We start from the raw sequence: 20,534 nt of genomic DNA, 5'->3' as shown, positions 1-20,534 counted from the left end.
AGCAGTAGGGGGTGCTACAGGGAGCTTTTGCCGCTCCACGTGCACGCTGCGCGCGTGCACGTGGAGCCAGCGTGCACGTGGAGCCAATTTTCGCGCGCGTGCTGCGTGCGAGAAAATTGGCGGTTTTTCGCGGATTTGATCGCGTTTTATTCGGGTTTCCGCGGTCTATTTCTTTGCTAAACAATCGGGAACGGCACACTACACTTTCCCTTTGCCTCTCCACATGCACCAGCCAGCAAGATAGTCTTGGAATTCTTGGTACCAACACTCCAACAGACAGACAACACCAGTGTCATATAATCATTCAGTTCCAAAAGCTTTTCAGTTAATCTACTTAATTTTACACCACTCTGTCTACTACAGCAAGCATGATGGTATTGCTTTCCAAACGTTTTAGCCCGTGAACCAAGAGAAACTAAACCCAAACAAGTAGAAGTGAAAATAGCCAATATACAAGCTCACAACGAGTCGATCGCGCTGCGTTGTGAACTTCTATCTGCTATTTTCGATTTAATTAACATTTGTCTCAGCGGACAACTTTTGACATCAAGAAAAGAGTTCGGCATAGGCAAGCTGCAGCAACAGTCAAGTGTACTACTCACCATCCAGAAGAATTAGATTCCAAAACCAGTTGACAACAATCAACAGCAGAGCAGCATATTTTATCCTGTTTATCCATTGTCCCAGTTTTTGGAAAAAGATTGATGAAAAGCCCCTCTCTCTTATATGCAACTTTGGGAAAGTTGTAAAGGCTTTGGTGGTGATCTTGTACAGTTTCCATAACATCTCCTCATAAAGAACTTCAATTGAGTGTATAATGTTTCTTTTATATGGGTTGTAAGTTGTCCTCCTGCGTGCCTTCGAGGCGTTGTGAGCATGTAGATCGGCTATTTTCATACTTCCCATGGACCAGTCAGTGCGCATTGCAAGATGACGCTGAAATGGACTGCAGACTGTCTTCTCTCTCCCCCCAGTGCCCCCGTTCGCAAATTAATGTGTAGGCTAAACTGTTCTGATAATACAAATTGTTTTGGCTGTCCATTCATTCATCATGTATAACTTAAACTGCGCGCTAGTAGGCTATTCCAAACCAATGCAGCTTAACATAACAAACCGACGACTAGGGCCAACCCAGCAACAACTATCGTTTCCTGTCTTACTTTCACAATAAATTGTCACCCGCTTACTTCCCAATGCAGCTTATTTCACGCAGGTTATTATTAACAGGAAACAGTGTAGCTTAACCCGTGTGTTTTTGTGCAACCAAGCGTGCATGGGAGAGAGAGTGATGAGGGTGAGAGAAAGAGAGACATTGAGAAACAGAGAGAGAGAGAGAGAACTCAGATAAGTGCCGTTTTTTCTCCGTCTGACCGTCTCTCTCCCGATTTTGCTAGCCCCGAAAACTACTGGTGCTAGTCAGGAAAATAGTGGTGCTTAAGCACCAAAAGCCTCTGCCTAAATCCGCGCCTGGTCAATGCACGTTGCAGAGGAGTGATGATTGGTTATACGGTAAAAAATCCACGGTGAGCCAATCAGAGACGGCCTTGGGCGGGTCTTTAAAGAATTACACCACACGGACATGCTGTCCACTCCAAGCGGGGCAGCTGGCCAGCAGCACACACGGAGAGGAGAGGAGAGGAGAGGAGAGGAGAGGAGAGGAGAGGAGAGGAGAGGAGAGGAGAGGAGAGGAGAGGAGAGGAGAGGAGAGGAGAAGAGAAGAGAGGAGAGGAGAGGAGAGGAGGAGAGGAGGCAAATGCTGGAGTACCGAGAGCTCGCGACAATAGCAGCTTTTCAACTTGGAAACAATACTTTAGCTTTGTGGAGATAAATGACGCTAAAATTTACTCTACCAAAATCGCCACAGCATGATACCTGTCAACATTTCTAAACATATCTTTTGTGTTATTGGTTCACTACATTTCATAATCATAATTGCTACAATGACAGGAAGTTGTCTTGCCCCCTTAAAACAAGTGTAACTGATTTCCCCCCCACAATGCATCGTTTTTGTTACATATATATTTTTTAAATTAAAGTAAAGTAACTAGTTACTTTTATAATTTAGTAACTTGTAACATAACTAGTTACTTTTTCAGAGCAGTAACTAGTAAAGTAACAAATTACTTTTTAAAAGTAACTTGCCCAACACTGATTTTACATCAACGCAATGCAGTGTGAACATATCAATGATGTTATATGTCATATTATATAATATTAACATATTAAATACTATTATACAGTAATATAATGTCTTAATGTCTCCACAGAGAGAGGGAGAGGAGTGGTCGTGTTGTGACAGAGCAGGCGTCAAACAGATCCAGAACACCTGGACTGAAGACACCCAGTCACACCAGCAGTGGACAAAGTAAGACTGGACACAATGTACATTAATTAACACAGTTAATAACTGAATTGTTTGAAATGACAGAAGACATTGTCAGACTAAATGTCCACAATGTGTCATCAGTATCCATGTTGAAATAATGATGCTAAACATGTATCAACTCTGTATGAAAACCAGTGATCCGATGTTTCTTTAGTCTGTTTTTCTTAAGTTTCATTAACCACTCAAACCCCTTAAGTTGTTTAATGGAGACCCTCAGGGCTCTATACTAGTGTATTTTCTGTTTTGACTCAACATGAAATATCCTCGCTGAAAATAGCAGATCTACAAGCTTATAGATCAGCTTGTACACTTGTAGATCTGCTATTTTCTGTCAAAGTTTTCCCCAGAATACGGAAGCTGGGGTTTAAGTGGTTAAATTAATAATTTGCATACACAGCTAAGGATGTAAAGTTATAAATTCAACTGAATGTTTAAAATGTCTTCATTGTCTTCTTGTAGCAGATGTCAGTCCGCAGGAGGTTCTAAAGGTTTATAAGGTCGGTTTGAACCGTCTTGATCGTGTGACATACGTCACTGAAGTGCCCTCCCTCAGCAGCATCTACACAGAGCTCTACATCTCAGCGGGAGAGAGTGAAGGAGTTAATACCCAACATGAGGTCTGGCAGCTTGAGACAGCTTCCAAGAAGAAGACCCTCCATGACCAACCAATCAAATGCTGTGACATCTTTAAGCCCCTCCTCCTTGGCAGAGACAAACCCATCAGAAGAGTTCTGACCAAGGGCATCGCTGGCATTGGAAAAACATTCTCTGTGCGTAAGTTCACTCTGGACTGGGCAAGGGGTTTGGAAAATCAAGATGTCATTCTCCTGGTTCCCTTCTCATTCCGGGAGCTGAACTTGGTCAGAAATGAGCAGCACAGTCTTCTCTCACTGATCCATCGTTTCCACCCACAATTGAAGAAGGTCACAGCAGAGCAGCTCGCTGTCTGGAAGGTTGGCTTCATCTTTGATGGTCTGGATGAAAGCAGGTTTACGCTGAAATTCGAGAACATTCGCATTGGTTCTCATGTCTTCCAAGAGAATGACATTGTTTCTGATGTCACAGTGACATCATCAGTGAACTTGCTGTTGACGAACCTAGTCGAGGGGAATCTGCTCCCCTCAGCCCTCCTCTGGATAACTACCAGACCTGCAGCAGCCAATCAGATCCCTCCTGATTGTGTTGACATGGAGACAGAAGTACGAGGGTTCACAGACCCGCAGAAGGAGGAGTTCTTCAGGAAGAGATTCAGTGATGATGAGAAGCTGGCCAGCAAAATCATCTCACACATGAAGACATCAAAGAGCCTCCACATCATGTGTCACATCCCAGTCTTCTGTTCGATCACCGCTACCGTTCTGGAGGATATGTTGAAGACAGACGAGACAGAACAGCTGCCCACGACCCAGACTCAGATGTACAGCCACTTCCTATCGGTCCAGACAAAGAGGAAGTGGAAAAAGTATGATGACAGTCATGATGTGAATCAACAGCAGCTCATGGAGAAGGACAATGAGGTTCTTCTGAAGCTGGGCAGGCTGGCGTTTGAACATCTGAAGAAAGGCAGTGTCATGTTTTACCAAGAAGACCTGGAAGAGTGTGGCCTTGATGTGAAAGCAGCCTCGCTGTACTCAGGAGTGTGCACAGAGATCTTCAAAGAAGAGACTGTTCAATCTGAGAGAAAGGTCTACAGCTTTGTTCATCTGAGCATCCAGGAGTTTATGGCCGCAGTCTACCTGTTCCACTGTTTCACACAGAAGAACATGAAGGTACTGAAGACATTCCTGGGAGAAGAAGACAAAAGGGAGAAGATGAGGAGGAGGAGGGTGATGGGAGGAGGAGGAGGAGGTCAAGAAGAAGAAATGACCCTGGAAGTCTTCCTGTACAGAGTCATGGTAAAATCCCAGGAGAGTAAAAATGGCCACCTGGACCTCTTTGTCCGCTTCCTTCATGGCCTCTTACTGGAGTCCAACCAGAGTCTGTTAGGAGGCCTACTGGTTCAGAAAGAGAACTGTCCAGAGACCATCCAGAGAGTCATTAACAACCTGAAGAAGATGACCACTGAAGAAGAACACTCTCCTGAGAGAATCATCAACATCTTCCACTGTTTGATGGAAATGAACGACCACTCAGTACTTCAGGAGATCCAAAAGTACCTGAAGTCAGGGGACAGTTTGACTCCATCCCAGTGTTCAGCTCTGGCCGCCATGCTGCTGATGTCAGAGGAGGTTCTGGATGAGTTGGACCTGGACAAATACAAAGCATCAGAGGAGGGGCGACGGAGACTGATCCCAGCTGTGAGGAACTGCAGAAAGGCTCGGTTAGTAGTCATGTGAATAGAAACATATAATTTGAAACTAAGGTTGACACAAAAGCTCCAATAATACTGTATGTGTAACAGTGACTGGTGGTATTTTGTGTTTGTGCAAAGTCCACAATAAAGCAGGAAAAAAACAGAAAGATTCAATTCAAGGAAATTGGAAGTGTGGTTGCCATGATGCGAGTCACACGGAATCTGCTGGGAAATGAATTATGTCTTACTATTTATATTAGATACTGTGATGTCATTTATATTAGATACCGTGATGTCATTTATATTAGATACTGTGATGTCAAGTGAAGCATGACCAAAAGTGTGACGCTTTTGGTCATGCCTTTTGTTGTGCAATCGTCCAACCTGGATAACATTACTAAAAAAGTTTACAAAACACAGGTTCACTTTGATGGGAAAAAACTCTCTGACCGAATATATAATAGTGTGTTGCCTATAGCAACCACACTAACTAAACTAAGAGTCTAAAATCCCTGCTGGTTGAACCCACCAGACCAGTGGTTTGAACCCACTGACACTGGTTGAACCCACCAGACCAGTGGTTTGAACCCACTGACACTCAGTAGTGGAACTTAAAGCTATACTGTGTAAGTTGCTCAACTAGTGGTCAGTAGCGTCCGCGTCTTTCGGCCGTTTTTCGCTGCGGACCGGGCCTCACACCCCCGCGTCTGCCTCCACGTCGCCGAGATCTATCTTTAGAGGGTCCCTTTAGGGTCCCTGGTTCCTGTGCGTTCAGGCATTCCGGAGAAACGGAGTGTTTCACCCGAGTATAGATAGAGACACACGGGCGCCTAGAAATATGGCCGCCCTATTGTGATAGCTAGCGACCCCACTTCAAGATGCGCTGTGATTGGCCGGCAGTGTATAACCTTCGCTGTGATTGGCCGATAGTGTATGATGACGTAATTTTTGCGCGAAAACCGGACCCCGGTCAGGATCATAGAAAACATATAAAGAGAAGGCTTCAGAAGCTGAAAATAACGGAGTGGGTGTTCTAAAACTTTAGCGATTTAAGAGTTAGGACAATTTTAAGATTTGTTTTATAAAAAAAGTTACATGGTACAACTTTAAAATAAAAATCACACCCAGTGTGAAGTGAGCAGTGCCTTTTATGAATTACTTGTCCGGATGGACACACACACACAAAGCCAAATGTATCTATGGACAACTTATAAACAATGTATGTGTGTGTCGGTGCTCCCCCTCAAAGCCAGATCAAAGCCTGCAGCTGTGGCCCAGCTTGAGGAGACAGGGATGAGAAATAGAGAGACTGAATGCTGGTCTCTAGCAGCTTGTTTGTAAAGCTTTTACACAGTTTAGACAGTAAATATGCAATGTAGTTCAGTCTTCATTTCACACCTTTAACAGCTGTGTGAAAGCTTTGTTATCAAAATTGCTCTTCCTGTGTGGTGTTGTCTATTCCACACTCTGCTGTTAAATATATGTATAATTTGTTTTGATAATCTCTGATTTAATCTGCATTTACAGACTTGTTGGCTGTAAGCTCAGACAGACAGAGGTTGAAGTTGTGGCTTCAGCTCTCAGCTCTAATCCTTCCCATTTGAGAGAATTGGACCTCAGTGAAAACAACCTGAACGACTCAGGACTAGTGGAGCTGCTCTGTGAAGGACAGAAGAGTCTGCACTGTAGGCTGGAGATTCTACGGTAAGATACATTTACCCAATTTATTTTGATCACTTCTGTATTATTATGTACTGTATTATGTGAATATAATATGAATGCTGTGGGGAGAATGTATTAATATGCTTGATATCATGATAACCCAAGCTTATGTGCCTGAGTAGACGTTAAAATTACCGCAAACATATTTGTTTGAAAGTGTAATAATATCCCTTTAACGCAACTTTATAGGCTACTTTGTCATACCACGGGATTGCACATCCAAAATAGCTGATACATTACAAGCTCACAACGCGTCGAGGACGCAACGATTGTGAGCTTGTAGATCGGCTATTTTTGACGTGTGACCCCAAGGGGGTCCCCATATTATTTTGTGGGGTCCCCAGATGATTAATTAATTCATTTAATGACTGCGGTGATGAAACAAACTCCATTTCCCAACATGCAGCGCGCAATTACGTCACCCGGACGTGCTGTGTGTCCCGTTGACTTCCTGTTTAGCGGCTGCACAAAAATGCTGTTTTCTCCGGATTCTCTTCCTTTTTTCATTTTTTTCTCAAAACGGCAGCCTCTTCTACATGCCGTAACACAAACACTGTGGCTTAGAAATGATAAAAAACGGTCCTGACTGAAAGAAAAGATTTTCGCGAAATAAACAGGACATACTCGGATTACATTTACTCTGATTACTTTTCTCGCCAGTACTCTCGCCGGTAGGTAAAATGACGCGTTGCCATGGGCACCAGCAAATTAAGACTTCAGAACCACGTGGGCGTCCGATGTGTTAAAATAAAAATCATACCAGTGTGAAGTGAGCAGTGCCTTTCATGAGTTACAATGTCTGTCTTGATGGACACACACACAAAGCCAAATGTATCTATGGACAACTTATAAACAATGTATGTATGTCGTTGCTCCACCTCGAAGCCAGATCAAAGCCTGCAGCTGTGGCCCAGCTTGAGGAGACAGGGATGAGTAATAGAGAACTGAATGCTGGTCTCTAGCAGCTTGTTTGTAAAGCTTTTACACAGTTTAGGCAGTAAATATGCAATGTAGTTCAGTCTTCATTTCACACCTTCAACTGCTGGGTGAAAGCTTTGTTATCAAAATTGCTCTTCCTGTGTGGTGTCGTCTATTCCACACTCTGCTGTTAAATACTGTTTATGTCTGGATAACTAGATATGAGATATTTTATTTAACTTCTATGGCAGTGAACTATGTAAAATTTGTTTTGATAATCTCTGATTTAATCTGCATTTACAGACTTGTTGGCTGTAACCTCAGAAAGACAGAGGTTGAAGTTGTGGCTTCAGCTCTCAGATCTAATCCTTCCCATTTGAGAGAATTGAACCTCAGTGAAAACAACCTGAACGACTCAGGACTATTGGAGTTGCTCTGTGTAGGACTGAAGAGTCTGCACTGTAGACTGGAGATTCTACAGTAAGATACATTTACCCAGTTTATTTTGATCACTTCTGTATTATTATGTACTGTATTATGTGAATATAATATGAATGCTGTGGTGAGAATGTATTAATATGCTTGATATCATGATAACCCAAGCTTATGTGCCTGAGTAGACGTTAAAATTACCGCAAACATATATGTTTGAAAGTGTAATATCCCTTTAACGCAAATTTATAGGCTACTTTGTCATACCACAGGATTGCACATCCAAAATAGCTGATACATTACAAGCTCACAACGCGTCGAGGACGCAACGATTGTGAGCTTGTAGATCGGCTATTTTTGACGTGTGACCCCAAGGGGGTCCCCATATTATTTTGTGGGGTCCCCAGATGATTAATTAATTCATTTAATGACTTTTGAAATTGTAAAATATTACGGAAGAGGAAAACATTGTGAAAATAGCCGATCTACAAGCTCACTGCAAAGTTCCAAGTGCTTGTCAGGTTTGGGGTTCCCAGTTCAAATATGATTATCAAGCAATCAATCTGGTGTTTCATTCTTCATTCAGACTGGCTCACTGCAACTTGCCAGAGAGATGCTGTGAACTTCTGGTCTCAGCTGTAAGCTCTCATCCCTCCCTAAGAGAGCTGGACCTGAGCTCCAACATGATGGTGAATGTTCCAGTCCTGGAGAACTGCAAGTGAGTAGACTTGAGCTGTGTCCATGTTAGTGCACTGAATGTGCACTGTTTCCCTCATGTGTATTTAGTATAGGGCTGTCAGTAGTTCACCTCCAAAATGTTTTTTTTTTGTTTTTGTTTTTTGTTAATTAACACAAAAATATATTATTGAACTCAAGTCTCCATGGCATGAGTAATCAATTTTGGGGGTGAACTACTCTTTTAAGACGATAATAACGAGTCAACGCACATTCCTTTTAACTGCACTTTTTTGGGACGTGCGATTAATGTTTGAACCGTGGTCCACTCCAGGCGCTGAGGTAAACGTGTTGTAGTTTGATTAAACATAACATGAGGTAAACGTGTTGTTGTAGTTTGATTAAACATAACATGAGGTAAACGTGTTGTTGTAGTTTGATTAAACATAACATGAGGTAAACGTGTTGTTGTAGTTTGATTAAACATAACATGAGGTAAACGTGTTGTTGTAGTTTGATTAAACATAACATGCCACCGAAAAAAAGATCATAGCTTATTATCTCCCAAGTAAAGCCTGTCCATAGTGTCTCCGACCACCAAACTTTTCATCGGAAAGTTCCGACTTTCCGACGTGCAGCTTAACACCAAAACGCGTCCGTTGTTGCTACCTGCTCTGCAGCATACCATGCCAACTTATATAGAAAAATAAAAAGGCCTTTATAATGGATAGACCTGTGACTGCTGGTCTTTGAGTTGTTATTGTAAACCTAACCATAACCGTAAACTTAAACTAACACTAAAACAATCTCTCCATGGGAACCAAAGCGCTCAGTAAAAGGGGTGGGACCCCGTCGCTGACGGCTGTTTGCTTAACAATTTGGACCGCAACGGCGATTGCGTCATAGCAGCCGTAGTCTGCTAGTAGTAGAAACGGACTCCTTAAATGTTAGACACTTAGATATTGATGCATTGTTGTTCTACTTCCTACAGAGTGAAACACAGAGGAGAAGATTGGCTTAATCCTCAACTCATTACCAGATGTGAGTATCTGTCTGTCTGTGTCAATATCACACATTGTCATTTTATACACTGTTGTATGCTTGGTTGGCTCCTCCCCAGATGCTGTTCTGAAAACTCTTCAGGAGAGCTTCCAGGGAATTCAGGTTTCTCTGCTCTTGGCCTGGTCCTTAACACCAGCAAGACTAAGTTTAAACACACCACCAAATAACAGGCTAATAAAACATGTTTTTTATTAAAGAATGCTCACATTTGACTGAGTTGAGATATATATATATATATATATATATATATATATATATATATATATATATATATTTATATATATTGTTCCAAAAACAACCGATCTACAAGCTCACCATGCATTGTGAGCTTTTGGATCGTCTATATTTGAAAATTAGACAAAAATCGCAGATCTACAAGCTCAAAATATGTAACATTGTGACAGGTTCTGAATTTGTAAAGTATGTTTTAAAAGTACAAAAAAATGTAAATTAAAAAAAGTAGGGGTTGCCACCCGTCGCATAAAATACGGATTTGTCAATTATTTGAGAATTAAAGCCATACTATGTAACTTTTTAAATACAACTAATCTTAAAATTGTCCTAACTATTAAATCGCTAAAGTTTTAGAACCCCAACTCCGTTTTTAATTTCAGCCCCTAAAGCCTTCTCTAAATATGTTTTCTATGATCCTGGCCGGGGACTGGATATCCCAGCAAAATTACGTCATCTGCATCATCCGAATACGTTGTGTATAGGTTGGCCAATCAAATCGCGGATCATACACACATGATACACATGATACGGCCAATCACAGCGTGTGCTGTGTCTCTTCAGGAAGTAGCCTCCCTCAGCAACAGTGTTTACGATGGTGAAGGATTCTTGCCTCTTACTCCCCAAATCCTGGTCAGAAAATTTAGTTCTACCCCTCTACGGATTCGTATCGGTCGCGGTGGTTTGCGGCCCCGCTCCGGTGGTCCGCGGCGTAAAAATTGCCGAAAAAAGCAATACCGCTACTGACCACTAGCTGAGGAACTTACACAGTATAGCTTTAAATGTTCGTATCGAATCAATACGGAACAGGGTTTTTTCCGTATTTTCCCAAATGCCCCATAAAGGACTGTCACAAAAACGTCGAAAATGTTCTGGTGGGGGAGGGGGTCCCCAGATGATTAACTTAATGTGGAACATTGTTTTCTCAACAGTAAACAAACCAACATACATTATACGTGTATAGTTAAAATTATTGATTGATTATTTGGGGGGTTCCCAGTTTAATAATGATTATTGTGGGGGTCCCCAGTGTGTATTTTCCACATTGATGTCATTTCACATAAACTTCATGTAAACATATTTTCTCTCAGAATGTCACTTCTCAACCTGGAGGCTTTAAGACATCTTACTGTGTTGTCATCAGACACAGACCTGGTTGTGAGCTTGTAGATCTTACTGTGTTGTCATCAGACACAGACCTGGTTGTGAGCTTGTAGATCTTACTGTGTTGTCATCAGACACAGACCTGGTTGTGAGCTTGTAGATCTTACTGTGTTGTCATCAGACACAGACCTGGTTGTGAGCTTGTAGATCAGTTATTTTCACTATTTTAAATGTTTAGATTTTCCACCGACAGCGACGGTGCATTTTAATTATTTAGAGTGAAAACAAACAAACGGGTTGTGAGCTTGTTGATCTGCAATATAAAAAAAAGATTGACTGATTGTGTGTGTGTGTGTGTGTGTGTGTGTGTGTGTGTGTGTGTGTGTGTGTGTGTGTGTGTGTGTGTGTGTGTGTGTGTGTGTGTGTGTGTGTGTGTGTGTGTGTTTAACTCCAAGTTAAAACTAAGCCGTCGTAACTGCAGGGAAGAAAGTAGTGTTGATTTTGACAGCAGATTTTATTTAGTTTTAGTCATAGTGGTTTGAATAAAACTCCATTTAGTTTTAGTCATATTTTAGTTATAGTGGTTTGAATAAAACTCCATTTAGTTTTAGTCATAGTGGTTTGAATAAAACTCCAATTAGTTTTAGTCATATTTTAGTCATCTGAAATGTTTTAGTTTTGGTCTAGTTTTAGTCGACTAAATATCATATGATTTACTTGACTAAATCTTCAGTTGATTTAGTCGACTAAAATATATTTTGATATCATAATGGATGATTGTAGCAGATCTACAAGCTCACAACGTACCACAGCGTGACGCGTTGGCGAGCTTGTAGATCTGCCATTTTCAGCAACATTTATTTTATTTCTACTGCATCTCTTCTCCACTAGTCCCTCCCTAACATTTTAGTCTAGTTTTTATTTGTTGACTAAATTGTCAATATATTTAGTTTTAGTTTTAGTCAGAGTTTAGATTTTATTTAGTTTTCGTCAGTGAAAAAAAAAGCGAGTCGACGAACATTTAGTCATAGTTTGTTATTAATCCACGCAATCCCATACAGGATGGCGTTACGCTATCCATTTCAATAGGTTTTAGAAGTCTAAATAACAATAGCGTTTAAGCGTATATTTGCAACGACTCGCTCTGAAATCTAACTACATCCATCTCTCAGTCGCTCCTAATTTCAACATCAGAAACCTCTGCCTATGACCCAATGCATTGGTCCTCCTCTGTAACCTGAGATTAACTGTAGCTCGCTGCTGGATCTGACTGTTGGTTGTATTATCAGAGTAGTTATTTTGAATCTAGGATAATTAGATCCAAGGAGGTGTTTTTGAATATTAACTAAACCTTCGAATCAATATCCCAACAAGTTAGGCCACACTTAGATTATAGGTTCAACACACCCTATTTAAGCAGATCTCTATGGTTATACATTTCATAATGATGCATATAAAAAGCAGATCTCTATGGTTATACATTTCATAATGATGCATATAAAAATCAGATTTTGAATGATATATTTTGCAGGTAAATGTATTAAAGAAATAAAAGCTTTTACAGAAATAGAAAAAGGCAAAAGCATTCAAAGTACATTTCAATGTTCCCAATTTAGTCTAAATCATCGTTTCCATTTTTACACTATAATGATAATAATCATCATAGTAAGAAAGCAGAATAAATTCTTATCACCCTTTCAAAGGTTAGAGATGCACCAACCGGTTGATCATTTCCATTCCATACTTTCTTTTACAGAATTAAAATTGTTAATCCTGGGGGCTCTCTCTGTCAGATTGGTGCAAGAGGTCTTTTGGCGTGCGACCTCTCGCTGGGGTAGAGAGCCCAATGTTCCTTCTGAAGGGGACAGTATACTGTATATACACCTCTGCCAGACTTTGTCTGGATTCACTTCCCCATAAGTGTGCCCCAAGTCGCTTCTGCAATTTTGTTGTTTTCCATTTCAACCAAATTTCACCCATGTGTGTCTCTACATAACAGGATGCAGGTGTGTGGTAATCCGTCACATTTAGCCTCATTTAGCCTTCAACAACCCACAAATAATATTTTGCATCCAGCATTTAAGCAGTACAAAGATGCTTATCTTCGGCTTGATCTAAAATTAAGGGAAAACAGGGTTGAAACGCTGATCTAAAAGCCCAGTCTTTTAGACAAGTTTTAGTCAACAAAATCAACACTAAAAGAAAGGTTACTAATACGCGTGTGAGAGTGTGTGAGAGAGTGCGTGCGTGCATGTGTGAAAAATAGCACATTAACAAGCTCGCGGTGCCGTGCTGCAAGCTTGTAGATCTGCTATTTTTGAAAAATCATGAATACTTGTGCAGGTCTTTGAATATTTTTGACCCGATTCCATTCCAAACCGTTCTTCTAAATTAGTGGTCCTCGAACCTTTTCATGTCACGGACCCCCAAAATGACATTGATTTGGTTGCGGACCCCGTCTCAAAATGTGTTGTTGCAGGGACCCCCGGAAGCAAAGTTGGCTTTGAAAAATACACCATTCAAAGGTTTGCACAAATGTTCATGCTTTAAAAAAAATAGCAGATCTACAAGCTCACAGCACGTTATTTGGTCACTGGGTGCCAGAGTTGTGGACGGCGACCTCCACCCGTCCGGGGACCCCACAGGGGTCCTTGGGGGCTTACCAGGTGGTCCCCAGTAAACCAGTTCACGCAACATTTTATGTATTAATGCATATTGCTCTCTGTTCGCTATTCAAAAATACAGATCTACAAACTCCTAGGGCGTCATTTGGTCATTTGGTGCCAGAGTAGTTGGCGGGGATCCCCCCCTGGTCCGCGGACCCCCAGGGGTCACAGATTGTGCACCAGGGGGTCCCCTGTTCTCTATTGGCTATTCTGAAAATAGCAGATCTACAAGCTCATAGCGTGTCATTTGGTCACTGGGTGCCAGACTAGAGGGGGTGACCTCCACCCGTCCGGGGACCCCACAGGGGTCCTTGGGGGCTTACCAGGGGGTCCCCAGTAAACTGAATACAAAACGGCCCGCACTGAATACAAAACACAGATGCTGACCTTCAAAGCAGCCAAAGGTATGGCTCCTCCATACTTCCAAAACCTGATCAACCCCGACACCCCCACGCGTTCACTTAGATCAGCCAACACAGGGATGCTGACAGAACCCTCGCTAAAAACTCCAGGGCAAAAATCCACTCATCCGAGACAGTTTGCCCTCCTGGCCCCCAAGTTGTGGAATAAACTCCCTGTCGCACTTAGAACAACGGACTCACTCGCTAGCTTTCGCCGTGGACTGAAGATTCACCTTTTCAGACTCCACCTAAACCCTTAGCACTACAGAAAAATCAATGAACATACATGAAGCTAGTTAGCATTTCTTTTTTAGGTTTTTAGAACTTTGATTATATTGTGTTTTTTTCTAGATAGATATCCATTTGCATTTGTTATATTGCTGTTGTGGTACTGACATATTATCTTGTTTATTATCTTGTTTGGATTAAAAGCGTCTGCTAAATGCCTAAACTGTAAACTGTAAACTAGTTCACGCCACATTTTATGCACTTTAACCATATTGCTATCTATTGCCTATTCAAAAATACAGATCTACAAGTTCATAGCGCATCATTTGGTCACTGGGTGCCAGACTAGTGGGCGGCAACTTCCACCCGTCCGGGGACCCCACAGGGGTCCTTGTGGGCTTACCAGGGGGTCCCCAGTAAACTACTTTGTGCCACATTTTATACTTTGAGCATTTTGTTCTCTGTTGGCTATTCAAAAATACAGATCTACAAGCCCATAGGGCATCATTAATTGGTCATTAATGTGGTCATCATCATTTGGTCATTTGGTGCCAGATTAGTTGGCGGGGATCCCCCCCTGGTCCGCGGACCCCCAGGGGTCACGGATTGTGCACCAGGGGGTCCCCAGTAAACTAGTTTGTGCCACATTTTATACTTTGAGCATTTTTTTTCTCTATTGGCTATTTTGAAAATAGCAGATCTACAAGTTCATAGCACGTCATTTGGTCACTGGGTGCCAGACTAGTGGGCGGAAACTTCCACCCGTCCGGGGACCCCATAGGGGTCCTTGGGGGCTTACCAGGGGGTCCCCAGTAAACTAGTTCACGCCACATTTTATGTACTTTATCCATATTGCTCTGTATTGGCTATTCAAAAATACAGATCTACAAGCTCATAGGGTAATATTTGGTCATTTGGTGCCAGAGTAGTTGGCGGGGATACCCCCCTGGTCCGCGTGCACCAGGGGGTCCCCAGTAAACTAGTTTGTGCCACATTTTATACTTTAACCATTTTCTCTGTTGGCTATTCAAAAATACAGATCTACAAGCCCATAGGGCATCATTAATTGGTCATTAATGATTGGTCATCATCATTTGGTCATTTGGTGCCAGAGTAGTTGGCGGGGATCCCCCCCTGGTCCGCGGACCCCCAGGGGTCACGGATTGTGCACCAGAGGGTCCCCAGTAAACTACTTTGTGCCACATTTTATACTTTGAGCATTTTGTTCTCTATTGGGTATTCTAAAAATAGCAGATCTACAACCTCATAGATTGTCATTTGGTCGTTTGGTGCCAGACTAGTGGGCGGCAACTTCCACCCGTCCGGGGACCCCACAGGGGTCCTTGGGGGCTTACCAGGGGGTCCCCAGTAAACTAGTCCACGCCACATTTTATGCACTTTATCCATATTGCTCTGTATTGGCTATTTAAAAATAGCAGATCTACAAGCACATAATTTGGACGCTGGGTGTCACACTAGGGTGCGAGGACCCCCATCCGTCGCTTCACCCACAGGGGTCAAAATAGCAGACGTTCAACCTCAGGGCGTGCTGCGAGTTTGTAGATCTGCTCTTTTTGAAAAATCCTGAAAAGGTGTGAATATTTTCACCCCATTCTATAAATGTCTTCCAAATCAGTGCTTCTCAAACTTTTTCATGTCAAGGACCCCCAAAATGACACATGTTTGGCTGCGGACCCCCATCTCAAAATATCTTGTTCCAGTCACAAATGTTCGCTTTTAAAAAGAATTATTCAAAGGAAAAAATACATAAAAATAAGAAATAGCAGACCTACAAGCTCGCAGCGCGGCACTCGGTGCCGCGCTGTGAGCTTGTAGATCTGCTATTTTTCAATAGTTAAAGCATAAAATAATTAATAAAGCGGTTCCATGTCTTATTTCAAGTGTGTGTGCGTGCGTGCGTGCGTGCGTGCGTGCGTGTGTGCGTGTGTGTGTGTGTGTGTGTGTGTGTGTGTGTGTGTGTGTGTGTGTGTGTGTGTGTGTGTGTGTGTGTGTGTGTGTGTGTGTGTGTGTTGTGTTGTGTTGTGTGTCAGTCAGTGAATGATGTATTTAATGTTTACAGTGTGTTTCTCATCAGATTTCCAGCGTCTCACTCTGGACACAAACACAGCAAACAGATACCTCTCTCTGTCTCAGAACAACAGGAAGGTGACACGTGGTGAGGGACAGGTTCAATCATATCCTGAACATCCTGACAGGTTTGATGTACGGTCTCAGGTTCTGTGTACAGAGGGTCTGACTGGACGCTGTTACTGGGAGGTAGAGTGCAGTGGATATGTTAGGATAGCAGTGACTTATAGAGGGATCAGCAGGAAAGGAAGTGTTGGTGACTGTAGGCTTGGAGACAATAACATGTCCTGGAGTCTGTACTGTGATGGTCACAGTGGTAACAGTTACAGGGTCATACACAATAGTAAGCAGACTGACCTCCCTGTCAGGGCCTCTAGGGGGGGCTCCAACAGAGTAGCAGTGTTTGTGGACTGTCCTGCTGGGATTCTGTCCTTCTACACAGTGTCTTCTGACTCACTCACACACCTGTACTCCTTCCACACCAAATTCACTGAACCTCTCTATGCTGGGTTCTGGTTAGACTGGCCCTCCTCCTCAGTGAGTCTGTGTGAGCAGAGATAGAGTCTCTATGTGAGGGTGACATCAGGTCACCATGGTTACTCAACAATAACATGTTTGAGTGAGTGCAGGTTGTCATGGCTACCACGTCATGGACTCCATATTTGGGCATGAGTGACTCGTGGTGACATCACGGTGACATCATCATGATGATGTAATCAGCAGCACAGTGACATCACACATTACAGCTCCTGTAGTTTCAGTGTTTCTCTGACGTTGTCATGACAACAACCCCATGTGTTTGACCTTTGACCCCGGACCCCCATGAGAAAAGATTTGTGTAGTTAAAAATCAAACCTCGGTTCGAAGTGAAGCGGTGGACAGATAAAACCTCTATTCTGAATGTATTTGTGGCTTACTACATATTTTAAACCCTGAAGGCCAAATTATCATGTGAAGCTTGACCAATCCTCAAAGTATCCATTCATCTAACCGGGAGGGACATCGACATTTTGCTTTTTGAAAAAGCCTATTCATTCTGGACTGATATTTTACACGTACGGGACAGGAAAAACCTGTTCATCCTGGCCTGGAGTGACCATATATGGACATAAGGTAACATACTTTGTGTTTTTGATAAACCCTGTTCATTCTGGACTGAGATCACCATATATGGTAATTAAACGGACTTTCTGTTTTTGGAAAAGCCTGTTCATTCTGGACTGAAATGACCATACGTGATACACACAAAGCCATTCATTGGAAGCGGTTTTCACCGCTTCAAAAATGTTACAAATTATATAAAAGAAACACAAACATTTTCCCTAAAATAGCAGATCTACAAGTTCACAGCGCGGCACTGAGTGCCGAGTCCCCGAGCTTGTAGATCTGCTATTTTTGAAAAATCGTGAACACTACTTTTTTTTTTACCAGATTCTGCTAAATCAGTGGTTCTCAAACCTTTTTCATGTCAAGGACCCCCAAAATGACATGTAATTGGTCGCTGACCCCCCCCCCCCACCCCCCCTTAAAAATATACAATATACATTCAAAGGTTTGCACAAATGTTCATGGTTTAAAAAAAATAGCAGATCTACAAGCTCACAGCACGTCATTTGGTCTTTTCGTGCTAGAGTGGTGATCGGTGACCTCCATGTGTCTGGGGACCCCACAATGGTCGTGGACTGTTTACCAGGGGGTCCCCAGTAAAAACAACATTTTAACCACTTTAAGATTATCGTTTTGAGGTGGGTGGGGTCTGGCTATTGAAAAATACAGATCTACAAGCTCACAGCGCGCCGTTTGGTCGTTTCGTGCTAGAGTGGTGTTCGGTGACCTCCATGCGTCTAGGGACCCCACAAGGGTCGTGGACTGCGTACCAGGGGGTCCCCAGGAAAAGTAGTTAACATAGCATCACAATCATTTGAACCACTTTATCCATTTGTATGTTGGCTATTCAAAAACACTGTATTTTTTTAATAGCCAGACCCCACCCACCTCAAAACGATAATCTTAAAGTGGTTAAAATGTTGTTTTTACTGGGGACCCCCTGGTAAACAGTCCACGACCATTGTGGGGTCCCCAGACACATGGAGGTCACCGATCACCACTCTAGCACGAAAAGACCAAATGACGTGCTGTGAGCTTGTAGATCTGCTATTTTTTTTAAACCATGAACATTTGTGCAAACCTTTGAATGTATATTGTATATTTTTAAAAGCAAACTTTGCTTCTGGGGGTCCCTGGAACAACACATTTTGAGATGGGGGGGGGGGGGGGGGTCAGCGACCAATTACATGTCATTTTGGGGGTCCTTGACATGAAAAAGGTTTGAGAACCACTGATTTAGCAGAATCTGGTAAAAAAAAAAGTAGTGTTCACGATTTTTCAAAAATAGCAGATCTACAAGCTCGGGGACTCGGCACTCAGTGCCGCGCTGTGAACTTGTAGATCTGCTATTTTAGGGAAAATGTTTGTGTTTCTTTTATATAATTTGTAACATTTTTGAAGCGGTGAAAACCGCTTCCAATGAATGGCTTTGTGTGTATCACGTATGGTCATTTCAGTCCAGAATGAACAGGCTTTTCCAAAAACAGAAAGTCTGTTTAATTACCATATATGGTGATCTACAAGCTCAAAAAAGGTTAAACTTTCTTTTAAATATACAAATGTTTTTTGGGGGTCCCTGATACAAATATGTTCAAATGGGGGTCCCTGGTCAAATCCATATTAATGTCAAACTCTATGGTATAAAATGAGTCATCACCACAGGGAGCTTTAGATCTTAGATTAGATCAGATAGAAGTGCACAAACCTCCACTTCACACATTTATAAATATGTATCATAAATACTGTCCATCAATGATGATGATGTAAATATCAGTGTTATACTTGTGTCTCTTATGTTGATATAAACTCATATCTTATTTGTATTTTATTTTTTATATTTGTTATTTGTATTTTATTTTTTATATTTGTTTACAATAGACAGAGATAAAGTGTATATATGTGATCATGTAATTGTCACAGTATCAATATTGTTTCTTGTATATAAACCTTTATACTGAACCACTTGAACCCCATATACTTTATTGACTGGGGTTCCCCAGGGTTCTGTAATTGGTCCCCTGCTTTTCCCCCACCTCTACACCAGATCTCTTGGGTGAAAATGACAGATCTACAAGCCATCTAATAGCTAAGATCTACATCACAAAGTGACACATTGTGAGCCGTGTTCATTTTGATAGCAAATTATTGTGTCATATTTTAATCATACTGTTTGTCTTATTATTATTTGTTTTTGTCTAGTTTTAGTTGACTAAATGTCATAGCATTTTAGTTGACTAAATGTCATAGCATTTTAGTTGACTAAATGTCGTAGCATTTTAGTTGACTAAATGTCATAGCATTTTAGTTGACTAAATGTCATATCATTTTAGTTGACTAAATGTCATAGCATTTTAGTTGACTAAATGTCATATCATTTTAGTTGACTAAATGTCATATCATTTTAGTTGACTAAATGTCATATCATTTTAGATCATTTTAGTTGACTAAATGTCATAGCATTTAGTTGACTAAATGTCATAGCATTTTAGTTGACTAAATGTCATATCTAAATGTCATACCATTTTAGTTGACTAAATGTCATAGCATTTTAGTTGACTAAATGTCATAGCATTTTAGTTGACCAGATCAACCGTTATTTAGTCGACTAAAATGAAAATGAAAATTCTTGGAGGGCTGTGATGGCATCTTAATGCCTGATTTATACTTGCTGTAGCTCTGTGCCAAATAAATGTTGATCTACAAGCTCACAGCGTGTCTGTGACGCGTTGTGAACTTGTAGATCGGCTATTTTCAGAGAGAGCAACACCCGAGTGCAACCAAACATAAAATGACTTGTCTTTTAGTTCTACTGGATCTCTTCTCCACTTGTCCCTCCCTGACATTTTAGTCTAGTTTTTATTTGTTGATGAAATGTTCAATATATTTTGTCAGAATGTTGTCAATCACTCTGTATTCAAACATCTACTGAATGTGTTGTTAATGAACTCAAATCAATCATTGTTTATTCATTGATTCATTATCAGATCATTATTTCCTCACTCGTTCCATTATGTTGCTTTCATTGAATATTAATGTGATGCTGTTCTCATTGTTCACATGTTATTGTATGATCATGTGTAGAAGTAATAATTGTTTAATAAATTGATCGCTGACAGTCTGTCGTTGTTCCTGTGTGTTAATATTCATAGTGTTGTCATGACAACATGGCCACAGCTCATTGGTCATGTATAATAACTAGGTTGAATCTCATTGGTCATGTA

General features: G+C 41.5%; 1 protein-coding gene across 1 annotated transcript in view; it reads left to right on the top strand.

Annotated features, from left to right (window-relative positions):
- Positions 1 to 20,534, top strand: part of LOC308292804 (protein NLRC3-like) — a gene marked incomplete at its 3' end in the record, with an annotated part of 38,498 nt that overhangs the window by 15,490 nt on the left and 2,474 nt on the right. Inside the window, exons 5-11 of the mRNA XM_080735230.1 lie at positions 2,268 to 2,365; positions 2,846 to 4,706; positions 6,207 to 6,383; positions 8,338 to 8,469; positions 9,418 to 9,460; positions 16,231 to 16,468; positions 16,649 to 16,743. Coding sequence (XP_080591356.1) covers positions 2,268 to 2,365; positions 2,846 to 4,706; positions 6,207 to 6,383; positions 8,338 to 8,469; positions 9,418 to 9,460; positions 16,231 to 16,468; positions 16,649 to 16,743 — 2,644 coding nt within the window. The remainder of the gene's footprint in view (positions 1 to 2,267; positions 2,366 to 2,845; positions 4,707 to 6,206; positions 6,384 to 8,337; positions 8,470 to 9,417; positions 9,461 to 16,230; positions 16,469 to 16,648; positions 16,744 to 20,534) is intronic.

This window comes from Nannobrachium achirus, assembly GCF_963921795.1.
Source record: "Nannobrachium achirus genome assembly, chromosome: 10".
In the NCBI taxonomy this organism is placed as follows: Eukaryota; Metazoa; Chordata; class Actinopteri; order Myctophiformes; family Myctophidae; genus Nannobrachium; species Nannobrachium achirus.
The sequence above is the reverse complement of the archived record's forward strand: the minus strand, read 5'-3'. Positions and strand labels throughout refer to the sequence as shown.